Raw genomic sequence first — 12,592 nt, 5'->3', positions numbered from 1 at the left:
CGAACACTTGCCGGTTGCATCGCTGGGAAATGAACGTGAATGAACACGACACGCTTGAATCATGTGGAACTATGTTTTGCGATGAATTATGGGCTTTACTTCTGTTTTATGCTTGGTGCTTGCTTTTTAGTATCTTGCACAGCGCATAAAATAAACTTCGGGATCCGTTTATCGAGCCGTTTATACAACGAGAGCTGCACCGGCTTCGTCAAAATGTCACACAAGTTGTAACGTGACCAATTACCCGGGAGGGGGTACTCCCTCATATGGGCTATGTAGGTATCAGTATGTGAGGCCCCAAAGGGTAGGGTTTTTCAGCCGTTTGGGTCATAAATAGGGTATTGATTTTGGCCATTTTGGTTATAAATTGGGTATGGTTTTAGCACTCTAGTCTTGAATTGGGTTTGTTTCTTAGCAGAAGCTACTTTTTCATCATTATCAATAAGACCTTCAACAAAAGCCCTTCATAACGTATGTTTAGTGCAACTGTGTCAGCCTCAACGGTCATAAATAGGCTATCGAATTTTTGGTCAGGTCATAAATAGGGTAGCAAAAAACGCAGAGTTTGGTCATAAAGAGGGTAAGGGTTTTGTAAAGTGGGCCGCACACCCCCAATCAATTTTTCTGGAAGTACCCCCCCCCCCCCTGAGCCAATTACCAGGGGTCGAGGGCAAATCCCCTACCCCGCGCGCGCCGATCATTAGATTTGGGAAGATTTTCTCATCTCAATATTGATAATGAAAAAGCCACCCATTAATTTTTCGGACTAGTGCAATCTTTTCAGTATGACCAAACGACGACAATCATTGCACCTTTTCAGTTTTTATCTACCTTTCCTCGGAAAATATAAGGAGTTGCTAATACATGAGGGCGGAGGAAGCAGACATGGACCTAAAATTCACTTTTCCTTTCCCGTTATCAGCCGTCCATTTTTCATAGAAAACACAATGGAAGAAAATCAAAAGATGGGACCAAGAAACCTTCCAAAAAAACGTCCATATCGAAGGGCGTGCAGATGTTGAGAGGCCGATTTCTCACCTTGTGTTTATAGGACTACCACCCTTCCCATTTTTTCTGACGACACCAGAATTATTGGCCATAAAAATAGTTTGTCTTTGATTTCTCCGCCTCGCGAAACATATGGTTAAGTGATGGGACATGCACTCATACTGGTATGGGACTCAAGCGTTGGTGCTCGGGAAGTACTCCCTAATATGGGCTATGTAGGTATGGACGGTCCCAAAGGGTCTGGTACTTCAGCCGTTTTGGTCATAAATGGGGTGTAATTGTCAACTTCTTCCAACAGCAGCAGGGACGTCGGAGCCGGGGGAGCTGGGAGGGGGCTTTCAGTCCACCCCAATTTCAAGCAAAAAATACTTGAAATAATAATTTTACAAATATCTCCAGACCCCCTACAAGTAAGCGCCTATGGCGCTCGCTTGTAAGCCCCCCCGCCCCCCCCCCCCCCCAATTCAAAATGCGCTCCGCCATCCCTGAGCAGGGGCCCTTAATTTTAAACGATAAGCTCCGACCATGGGATTCAATATCACGATGCTCAAGGCCACGTGAGATCATTTTGAAATTCCCCTCAAAGCCAGAAAGCGGAAGTCTTCTTTAATGAACTTGTAAGTTAAAGGACATGGTGAAAATTTGATAGCCTATTTATGACCGTTGCGGCTGACACAGTTGCACTAAACATGCGTTATGAAGGGCTTTTGTTGAAGGTCTTATTGATAACGATGAAGAAGTAGCTTCTACTAAGAAACATACCCAATGCAAGACTAGAGTGCTAAAACCATACCCAATTTATAACCAAAATGGCCAAATCGATATCCTATTTCTGACCCAAACGGCTGAAAAACTCTACACCTTTGGGGCCTCACATACAGATACCTGGGTAATTGGTCACGTTACAACTTGTGTGACATTTTGACGAAGCCGGTGCAGCTTTCGTTGTATAAACGGCCCGATAAACGGATCTCGAAGTTTATTTTATGCGCTGTGCAAGATACTAAATGACAAGCATCAAGCATAAAACAGAATTAAAGCCCATCATTCATCGCAAAACATAGTTCCATTCAAGCGTGTCGTGTTCATTCACGTTCATTTCCCAGTGATGCAACCGGCAAGTGTTCGTTGTTGTTGTTTTTCAAATTCGGGCATATAGCCCTCAAGCTCCCAGTAGTCTTGGCAGTAGTACAGGATTCAGTTGCCATTAAACGGTAAATGAAAACTTACGATTTTCTTCTTCTCCTAGTCCTACCTCTGCAGGAGAATTTATTGAAGGGTCAGGACGACGGCTACGGTTAATTTCTGCAGACCGGCGCCATTATTTACTTTTGGAGACTCCCAAGTCTTGAGAATTGATCAACTTTAACGCAACCTTCACTTCAAAACTGGATCTAGAGTGTACACAAGTATTAAAGGAAGCTATTTGCCACTACTCAGAAGGTCAACAAACGAACCTGAACGGAAGAAGATGTATTTTCACCGGGTGATAGGGTTATGCAAATGAGCTTTGACACGGGCGATAGCTATGTAAACACACTGACTGTGACAGATTTTAATCTGTTCTCGCTTGCAATCCCAGGAGATATCCACCGGTTTGGACTTATAGAACGGTTTATTAAGGTATGAAATTTACTGTGATGTGCTTTTTAGGCCTCATTTAGACCCAACTTTTGAGATTTTCCCCGTCAAATTTGGCTAAATTTTAGTAGGTGATCAAAGGCCTCGGAGTAGGGTGTCTTCCGGCCTCGCTGGTAAGCTCAGAATTTTTCTAAAAGTTTTCATATTTCGTCAGTCAAAGTAATGAATGTACCTTAAAATTCGTATGAAAACGAAATTCCGTGAGCTGCATTTTAGGCGACGTAGCACGCTTCACAAAATCGGTGAATTTTACCTTTCTGATCACGGTCGGCAACCCCAGTTTGGCCAAAATTCAATTTTGGCTCGTAGCAAAGCAAAAATAACGAGTTGGAAAATAATGAATTGCATTTTTATATATGTGTCAAACCCTTTTCACTGACAAAAAATGAAGGAAAATTATTTTTGGTCCCGAAGTCGAGTGGACCGCTTTTAGCGGGACTGCCACTTAATCAGGTTGTTTGGGATCGAGTTTCGGCTGAGGCCAGAACAGGCGATGTGAAAATGCAACGAGTTCAGAATGCGTTGGTTAATGGGACTACAAACGTACCTTTAATAACAGATCTTGTCCTGAAGAGCTCTGAAGACAAGGACAACATAGATATTACTGCCTTGTTGGAAAAACTATGGAAGCTAACCGAAGACTCTTTGTGCTGCTTAGGACTCATTACCAGAAATTTGGGACATTTAGTTCACGCAATGATTTGTGTCTGCGGTTACCCTTGAAACGAAGGGGGCATGCTCACTGGCGTCAAATTGCGAAAACAACATGGAGCAATCAGGAAGGCGGACGGAGCGAGTCGATTACAAGTCGCTTCACAACCTTTTTATATAAGACAGAGGGGATTCAGTGACTTTAAGCTTACCGCCTATGGCTTCCTTCTCGAAATCGAGCAAAACAACAGACATTTTTAGCGGTATTCAATTTTTTTACTTCAACTGCACTGACAAATCGAGCATGTTTGTCATTCGTAATTGGCGCGATTTTTCGCATTTATGAGTCTGTAGATATTTGAAACAGCGGGAGAAATCGTAAAAACGCTAGGCTGCTAAGCTGACATAAATATGGCAGCCTTTTTGTGCGAAGAAAGCTATAGAAAGCGGTTGTTCTTCGCGTTTTTTCACATCCTGCAGGACATTCTTGCGCCCAGATGAAGGCTACATCCATTCGTGAAAAAGCCTCCTTTTCGGTGCCGATGGGCGGCATTCTGTTTTATCGTGGAAGGTTTTATTTAACGTATTTAAAAAGATCGTAATTTGAAGGAAAGTTTAAGGGGTCGGGACCGATGGAAGCATGAAAGACACGCACAGCTCAAAGCTTGGAAGTCAAAGTAAGTAAAGGTATTTTGATCAAATTACAAAGCAAGTACCAGCGTAAATCCTTGTTATTATGGTGCTATTTGGCGGCTCGAAGAATGAACGAAATGGTAAAATATCTTCGCTTCGTAGTGCAATTGCATATTATTTATCAGCGAAAGGTCGGCACATAAAATTTAATTTATTTGAACCGCCAAAAATTGTGAGATTTTATTTTAGATCCCATACATTTCTTTGCAACATCGGGAAGCCATTTTTGCTGTTCCATTTGATTGACATGCGGTATTCGTGACGCAATAGCGACCTTAAGCACCAGGACGGGAGCCACGCCGACGGTATACCGGAAGTTTATTTTGTCCCAGTCATGTGCAGAACCTGAAAAGCTGATTGCATTCTGCCGTCGTCCTGACGTTGGCGACGCCACATTCACGGTTTTGACGTAGTCCTTTTCTTTGATTTACCCGTATTTTTTCTTACGACACATAAAGAAGTACCTTTCTGCTGTTTACTGTGTTATTTTGAGGAGAAATTCTACGATGAACATCCCTGAAGCAGAAACATGCGCTAGCGCAAGCCGCCAGTCGGAAAATAACAGAATAACACAAGCTCGAAGAAATCCATTCGGTAAAATCTATTGCATTTATATCTTCAGTGCTCTAGTTATCACTGATCCAATTTGATATGCTGATCCATTTGTTTATGCTGATCTCTCTCTCTCTCTCTCTCTCTCTCTCTCTCTCTCTCTCTCTCTCTCTCTCTCTCTCTCTCTCTCTCTCTCTCTCTCTCTCTCTCTCATTATTATCTATATTTACATTTCTATTTCTAAATTGATGGGAAGGTAAAATGATCTTTGTGTAAAATAATTTTCAGTGTCGCTATAGACAGTATAAACAGCAAAACTGGGACAACTTACCTTTTACTCCAAGGCAAAATAAATGCACCTTACTGTTTACATTTAACGTCGTTTAAATTTTTTTAGCCACCAGAAATCGTTTCTAAAACTGAAACTAAAAAATTCCCACCAAAACTTACAGTTCTCTTCATCCCCTCTTGATTAAAATGCTTTGAACGAGAAAGTTAAGACAAACAGCTTAAAATGTTCGTTTTATTGTGATAATTCAACAGCTCTGCAATGTACTGGACCGAAGAGGATGACAAATTGATGTGCCGTGAGATTCTTGCTGCAGATTCATTTTAAGTTGCCGTCGCAGTGTTGCTTAACATGTACAGGCGAGTGGAACGCGACGCCGGTCTCGCCCCAGCCTTTACGTGGATGTGCCGCCGCCGTTGCCATCTCCCGTCTTGGTACTTAAGGTCTCTAATATGACTCGGATTTCTGGTAATGAGCAGCCGACTGGGAATTGGTTCAGAGACGCCGGGAGGCATTGAAGCTTCAAATTTCTAAAGACTATGTTCATTTGTGTGCTCAAAGAGTCAAGTCTACTGACTCTCTGTTTGGAGACGACGTTACCAAACAAATCAAATATATCAGAGATGACAATAAAGTTACCAATAAGCCGTTGCATGAAAACAAATCTTAGCACAGACCCTCCCATGCAAACAGGGGCTCTGGTAGAGGTCGTGCAGGTTTTCGAGGGTCATCCTTTCGAGGACGAGGTTCAACCAACCGGCCTTTTTTAAGAACATCCAACCAATACCGCACAACAACCTACAGCAAGCCAAAGCAAAACCAGGAAACACCCAAGAACTAATTCAGGAGCCTCAGGTAAGTACAGTTCGATGTAAACATGTAACAACAAAGGTTGCTGGTAGAAATCAGCACTTTTTTCAGCCTTGGAAGCACATGACTTCAGATAAAGTCATTTTAGATATGGTTAAGGGTTGCCATATAACATTCACACATAATCAATTTCCACTGCAGTTAAGGCCACCTCAGTCAATTAAGTTTACTGATTGGGAATCTAGCCTTATGGATCAGGAAATTAATACATTACTTCAAAAGGGTGTAATTGAGGAAGCTAATCATTCACAAGGTGAATTTTTGTCTAATGTGTTCCTATTCACCAATTCAAGCTAATGAAACCTTGTTATGCGCATCTAAGGTGTCAAGGGCATATTGTGTCACTTGGAGTGGACCACTGACTTATTGTTTTCCACCTTTCAGTTTGCTAGGCAGATGCCTGCAGAAGATTGCCATGGATCAAGCAGAAGGTAATTGTTCTAATTCCGGATTGGCTAACACAACCTTAGTATTCCAAAGTCATGGAAATGTTGTTCAGTCTGCAGCTAGTTCTTCCAAGTCGACCCGACAGTTACTTCAGCTTCCACACGATCCTCACCGTCGGCATCCACTGTTTCCAGGCTTCAACTGCTGGTATGCAAAATCCACAAAACATTTCAGGACACTCTGCCGAGATCATACGCGCATCTTGGCTCAGGAACACAGAAGCAGTATCAAACCTATATCAGCAAGTGGCTTAACTAGTGTTGTGAAAGGGAACTTGATTCACTTCATCCCTCTGTAGCAGATGTTATTCAGTCTTTGACAACATTGTTCGAAACGAATCTCAGTTATAGCTCTCTGAACACTGCAAGGAGTGCTCTATCTACTACTATCAGTGTTGATGGTATGCCCATCGGCAGCCAACCTCTTGTAGTGCGGTTTCTGAAGGGTGTCTTTAATCTACGACCACCAGTACCAGGATATAAGAAAGTGTGGGATGTATCTATTGGGTTGAGATTTTTGAAGACATTGTCACCAGTAGCATCGTTGAGTTTGAAGAACCTTAGCCTCAAACTGGTTATGCCTCTTAGTTTGGTCACTGCTCAGAGAGGACAAACTTTGGATATTAATCTTATGTCTACTTATGACTCGGGTATTGTGTTTACATTTAGTAAGCCCCTCAAGCAGTCTAATCCAAGGACACAAGTAAAACCTATGGTACTTAAGGCCTATACTTATGATGAAAGTTTATGTGTTTTTCTACTTTAAAAGAGTACCTTCAGAGAACTCAGACTCTTCGTGTTACTGGTTCTCAACTCTTGATCAGTTCTCAGAAACCTCATAAAGCTGTATCGCGAGACACCATAAGTAGATGGATAAGAACTGTCATGCAAATGTCTGGAATTAATTTAGATGTTTATAAAGCACATAGTACACCAGGGCAGCTTCAGTGTCTGCTGCCCATAGGGCACAGGTTCCTATCCAAGAGATTCTCAGCAAAGCTGAGTGGTCATCTGCTCAAACTTTTGCCATTTATTATGACAAGAATTTGGACACTTCAGAGAGTAGTGCCTCTCAGTTTCAGGAATCTATTTTGACACTGTAATGATTCCTTTTGAGAACCTTGTAATAAACGGGTTGAAATCTATCTATTGTGTTTGTTAGTTGCTATTTGGCACATATTTTTGTTTTCCCTGATGTGCCAACTTTGGCTTTGAAGTCTCATGGAATCTCAGGTCACGTGACAGTGAGGTAGAATTTAAAATTGAACGACGCTTACCTGGAAGTGGAAGTTCGATGATAATTCTACCGAGCTGTAGAGTGACCATGAGATTACATGCCCATCCCTCCTTCCCAGAGGGGAAGTCTAACCTGCATTGAGGTTTTAGGTTTTAGGCAGTTGGCACATCAGGCGTTGGAAGGTGATCGGTACATGCGCAGCGCATATTTCGTGTAATCTCATGGTCTCTTAACAGATCGGTAGAATTATCATCGAACTTCCACTTCCAGGTAAGTGTCGTTCATTTTAAATTTTCTACCGTAAATTGAGTAGCAAATAGCGAGGAAATTCGTTTAGTGTATTCCACAGAAATTCTCTCAAATACAGCAATGATCAGAGAGGTAAACTCGACTGAAATTGACTCATTTTTACTTAAAATTGTACAGACAGAGACCCACAGTAGGATTACGCACCATTACAGCGCCGAGCTACAAACAGCCAAACAAACTCTCACAACCTCGAAAGATCAATTGACTTTACTAACTGTGACTTTCCTTGCCATTTAAAGGTGAATAGAGATAAACTTACGTTGATTAATCGTCTATGGAAGTGTAAAAAGGGCGAAATTGACGATTACCGCTATTTCGTTCACGAAAATAAATCAACACGACGGATTTCGCCCGCTGTGGCGGTCCGGATGAGAAAATTCCGCCCGCTCCAGGAACCAATCAGATTGCAGGATTTGTTGAATTCCGCCGCTCACTAGCTGAGAAAAAGATAAATTCAGATATTACTTTCAGGTACAAAATTTAACGATAGTACGGTTACGTACTAGACGATCATCAGTCCGTGTATAGGATGGTCGGTAGGTTTAAGAATTCATTCAAATGGGCGGTTGGAGCGACTCCGCTTCTAACTGGCCGCATAGAATAAGTTTCTTGTCAGGACATTATATTTCGTTGTAATTCAGACTTCTTGTTTGGAGAAGTAACTAGCAATTAGGATACCGTGCTAACCAAACACAAATTTAAGCGATAAGGATTTCCTTGGATGAATTCACTCGTTTAATACTGTAATGCACCATCTGATGGTGTAATCAGAACCAATCCACTTAAGTTCTCTAATGTACTTTTGTCAGATATAAATTTCCAAACTATTATTTTCTACATGGCGTCCTCGAGATGAGGGATTGCAAAAAAAGCACTAGAGGGAAGTTTTGAAAGACAGTATAAACAGCTGTTGTTCATCCTCAGCAAAAATAAAAGAAAAAAAGAAAAAGGAAAAGATCCTTTGTACCGCCCGGATTTTTAACCAGTGACCCCAGAACAGTAGACCAATACTGCACTCCTGCGTCTTACCAGCTGAGCTATCGAGTCGTCGCATGAAGACATGACGTAATTATTAACTGTTTAAAAATTATACATACAGACGCTTTACAAAATTGCTAATTACTCAGCTCTAGTGGACACGTTCGGGAAATGAAATCTTCTCATGTAGGTTATTTCTGTGGTCATGATGTTGAGTACTTTCCGAAATGCAAAGAGCAAATGAGAAACATTGCCGATAAAAAACAAATCATTCAGCGTGTGAGGAAATCGTTTCACATGAAACATGTAAAATATCGTGCAAGCGACTCGCAATCCACCGTGAAGGTCAGTGGATGCAAGAAATGTCTAACAGAAGCGAAGACGCGAAGGAAGAAGCGAAGGAAGGAGAAAAGGAAGGAGTGAAATTCACACCCATAGCTAGAACTCGAAAAGCAGCTAGGGAATTTTCTAAGTAAAAAAAAAGCAGTTTCTTTACTTTCACAAAACACGCACGCACGCACAAAAAAAAGCACAAACACGTTAGTTTTCGATCAGGAACTAACTGGTCTACTTTTCATGAGACAGTCTCTTTAAAAATAGTTTCGTATATCACATTAACGTCATCAGTTCATAAATATCAGCAATTCAAAAACATTACTTACAGTGAACCACAAGTGTCGTGTGATTTTCAGCACTTCCAACTGAGTTGTTGGCTCTACAGGTGTACTGTCCACCAACTGCTCTGTTTATACTACTGAAAGTCAATAACGCTGTATTCTTCCCTGAATTTTTCACTTTTCCATTTCTGCTCCATTGTACATCTGGGTCTGGTGTCCCTGATGCTGTACAGGTGATACTGACCGCTGATCCCTCAGTGTAACTTGATTGTACCGTAAGCCCGTCTATCTGTGGTATCGCTACAAAAGATAGTTAAATGTTAAAAGAGAAGGGGTCTTAATGAGCACACGAAAGTTTCGTTGAATCTTTAAATGGGGAACAAATATTTCGAACTGATCACAAACAAGATATTACGAGAGCATTAAAAATAAATGACATGCAATGCATACAGAAGTGACGACGTTTAACTAAGATGTCTCAAAGAATAGGTACCCAGGAAATTTCAAGACAAACAAACAAACAAAGAATGGATTCTTCGCATACATAAAGGTAACTGAAATCGGTAGGATGAGGACGAGAGTTTGAACTGATTCATAGGGGAGCTCCCTCCCACCAAAGGCGCGTTAGAGGAGCCTTATTGCTTCGAAAATTTGGCAACTAATCGAGCTAAGAAATTTTGTCCGTCTCTCCGTCCTTCCTTCCGTACGCACGCTCCCTTATGTAAACCGATGTGAAATGTTACACTCTGCAATACATAACGCGTGTCGCAGCAAGTCTCTAAGGTCTAGATTCTGGTCATAACAAAGAAAATTACCTCTTTTTGCTTTAAAATGTAAAGTAGAAACACTAAACAATGTTTAAGAGACACCGACGAGTAAAATCATGGGGTAGAGGGTCATAAAAACCTTCTATGTTAAGAATACCTGGAAATTCAGTGTTTTCCTTCGACGGCCGAGGAGTGTTTTTATACAGATCGCCGATTTAATGCAGCTCTAAGGATTTTAGAAAACAAAATGGTAATGTACAGTATTTTTCGACGTTGGATTCGATTTTTTAGACCACCGGTAAAGCTACGGCCGAAAAAATGACTGCAAAGCCGCGGGCAAAAATAATATTCAAATTACGCTTCAGCATAAATAATTTTAACAATAATAAATTTGAAGGATAATTCCCGCAATGGAGGTGGCTTTTGGTGGATATAATATCCACCACTATCCACAGACACTGAGGGGAATAAATGTCAAAGCAGCAGGATAAAAAAAAAAAAAAAAACCGAAAAAAATGAGTGCAGAAAGTCCCTCGCAATTTTGAATTCTCCCTTGATGCGCCCAAAAATGTGCACAGTGGAAGAAAAGTCACTTGATTCATCAGGTGATCAACAAGAGAAATCAAACGTGTTTCGTGTGTTTGAGAAATTGCAAAACGGTGAACACAGCGGGAAAAGTGGTTTATTAGTTGATTTATCGAAAAGATTAGCTCATTACAGTCTTCAAAACGTTTGCAAGAATTTTCTGCCCGGAAGACTGATTCATGCAGACTGAAGAGAATTACCGACTTTTTGTTGTAGAAACTCCCGCCGTGTTTCCTAAAACCTTTAAAGGCGCAGGTCATGTTGCTCGGCTACAAAAGGAGCTGCTAAGCTAAGTCTCCCTGATTTTAAGACATTTCATAAGTTTTATTGTTTTACTTTCGCTAACCTCTAAATAATAACACTTAAGTTGCTTTGTCTGAGTTGTTATAAATTACGACTGTAAAGAAACAGTTTTGTGTCGGTTTTCGGACTTTTCGCCGATAACAAACTGTATTTGTAGATACTACCAAGCCGAATTTTATAGTTCTCTTTGTGCTGTTACGAACGGCTGTTTCAAAGACTGCTAAAATTCCTTCTTCTGTTACGCCGGGTTAAATTTCCTTACGACTCTCACAAGCTGCAAGAATGCGTGAAAAGCACTAAATACATTTCTTTGCACATTGTTTATGGCGATTTCCTCGTCTTTTATGGTCAATTCAATGCCCACGCCATCTGTGTTATTTCTTGTTGTAAATGACACAGTGAATTAATGATTGTATTCTCTTGTTAGGAGAGTATATTAAAAAAAGTAATTGTCCCCGCCAACAACACATCAACAACACAGTGTGTTTTTGGCCAAGAGAGAAGTTTATTTCCACATCCGAAGACACGAAATAAAAATCATGGAACATCAAAATAAATAAACCTCTCTGCCACGAAAAACCGAGCCAAAAACCAACCGTGTCCAGAATGGATGAAGTAAGGCGAGAAATAATATGATTACACATGAATAATTTTCTCTATAAGAACCAAATTTTAATTAACATGATAAGACGCAACTTTTGGCAAAGTTTGAAAAAATTTTGTACATAGGGTTCAGAACTACCTTAAAATTTTGGCAATTATATGTGGCTCTGAATCGATCTATTGTTGTAATTGTTCAGCGAATTCGAGAACAAGAAAACGTGGTTATTTTGTGTTACTCAATGCAAATTGTGAGTCTTCAGTGTCACTGGAAGTTAGAACGACTTGGAAACTCGGTTTCACTATGCATGAGTTCTGATGGACTCTCAGCGTGCAAAGAGAGTCAAGTTCATTTGTATAATTTAATCGTTACGTTATCACTCTTTGATTACTTGCTGTTAGAATAAAGTGACACCGGGAGTTCACAGGTGGTCAACTGGCCACTCATTTGCCTGAATCGCATCACCCCTATAACTCCTTCTAGCTAAGCTATCACTCGTCAAAAAGCACAATTGAGACAGGAACGAAGGCGGATTTCCAAACTACAACCTAAGCCCTTTTGAAGTCATAGACAAGAAAGCGGGAGAATTGACAATTTGGAGCAAGGCTGGTGCTGATATAAAACGAAATGTGTCATTTGTGAAAAGTACCAAGAGAGGACCTTCAGAGGAGAAGGTTGCCTGCCCATCAAGAGCAAGCAGGAACCAACCACGCAAAGTAGCAAAGAGGGAGACAGAACATCTTCTAGTCTTCTAGTTCGCCGATGCCTGTGTAGCAGACTGCCAGCCCACGTTCACTTTAAGATGGTTAGTCCGAGACGAACTCAAAATGTTAGACTGCCTACACGATTTGATGTCTTTGAACTGTTTAAAGGATAGTTGGACACTAAGCAGTGACTTTTGTTTCACCGAGACCATCAATGTTGGAACATTGAGGTCCAGGGGAAACAAAACTCACTATTTCCCGCGGGCCCAGTCATTGAGTGTTTCGTTATACCTCCAAACTCAAAAATAGAAAAAAAACTGCGAAGAAATCGTTTGCTTGAA

General features: G+C 41.0%; 2 protein-coding genes across 3 annotated transcripts in view; one reads left to right on the top strand and one right to left on the bottom strand.

Annotated features, from left to right (window-relative positions):
• The window catches only part of LOC145492428 (uncharacterized), a 456,732-nt gene that overhangs the window by 398,309 nt on the left and 45,831 nt on the right, over nucleotides 1–12,592 (top strand). The window lies entirely within an intron of this gene.
• Nucleotides 1–12,592, bottom strand: part of LOC145492270 (fibroblast growth factor receptor 1-A-like) — a 70,911-nt gene that overhangs the window by 44,628 nt on the left and 13,691 nt on the right. The window contains exon 3 of the mRNA XM_081471668.1: nucleotides 9,337–9,591. Coding sequence (XP_081327794.1) covers nucleotides 9,337–9,591 — 255 coding nt within the window. The remainder of the gene's footprint in view (nucleotides 1–9,336; nucleotides 9,592–12,592) is intronic.

Source organism: Orbicella franksi, chromosome 7 (assembly GCF_964199315.1).
Source record: "Orbicella franksi chromosome 7, jaOrbFran1.1, whole genome shotgun sequence".
Classification (NCBI taxonomy): Eukaryota; Metazoa; Cnidaria; class Anthozoa; order Scleractinia; family Merulinidae; genus Orbicella; species Orbicella franksi.
The sequence above is the reverse complement of the archived record's forward strand: the minus strand, read 5'-3'. Positions and strand labels throughout refer to the sequence as shown.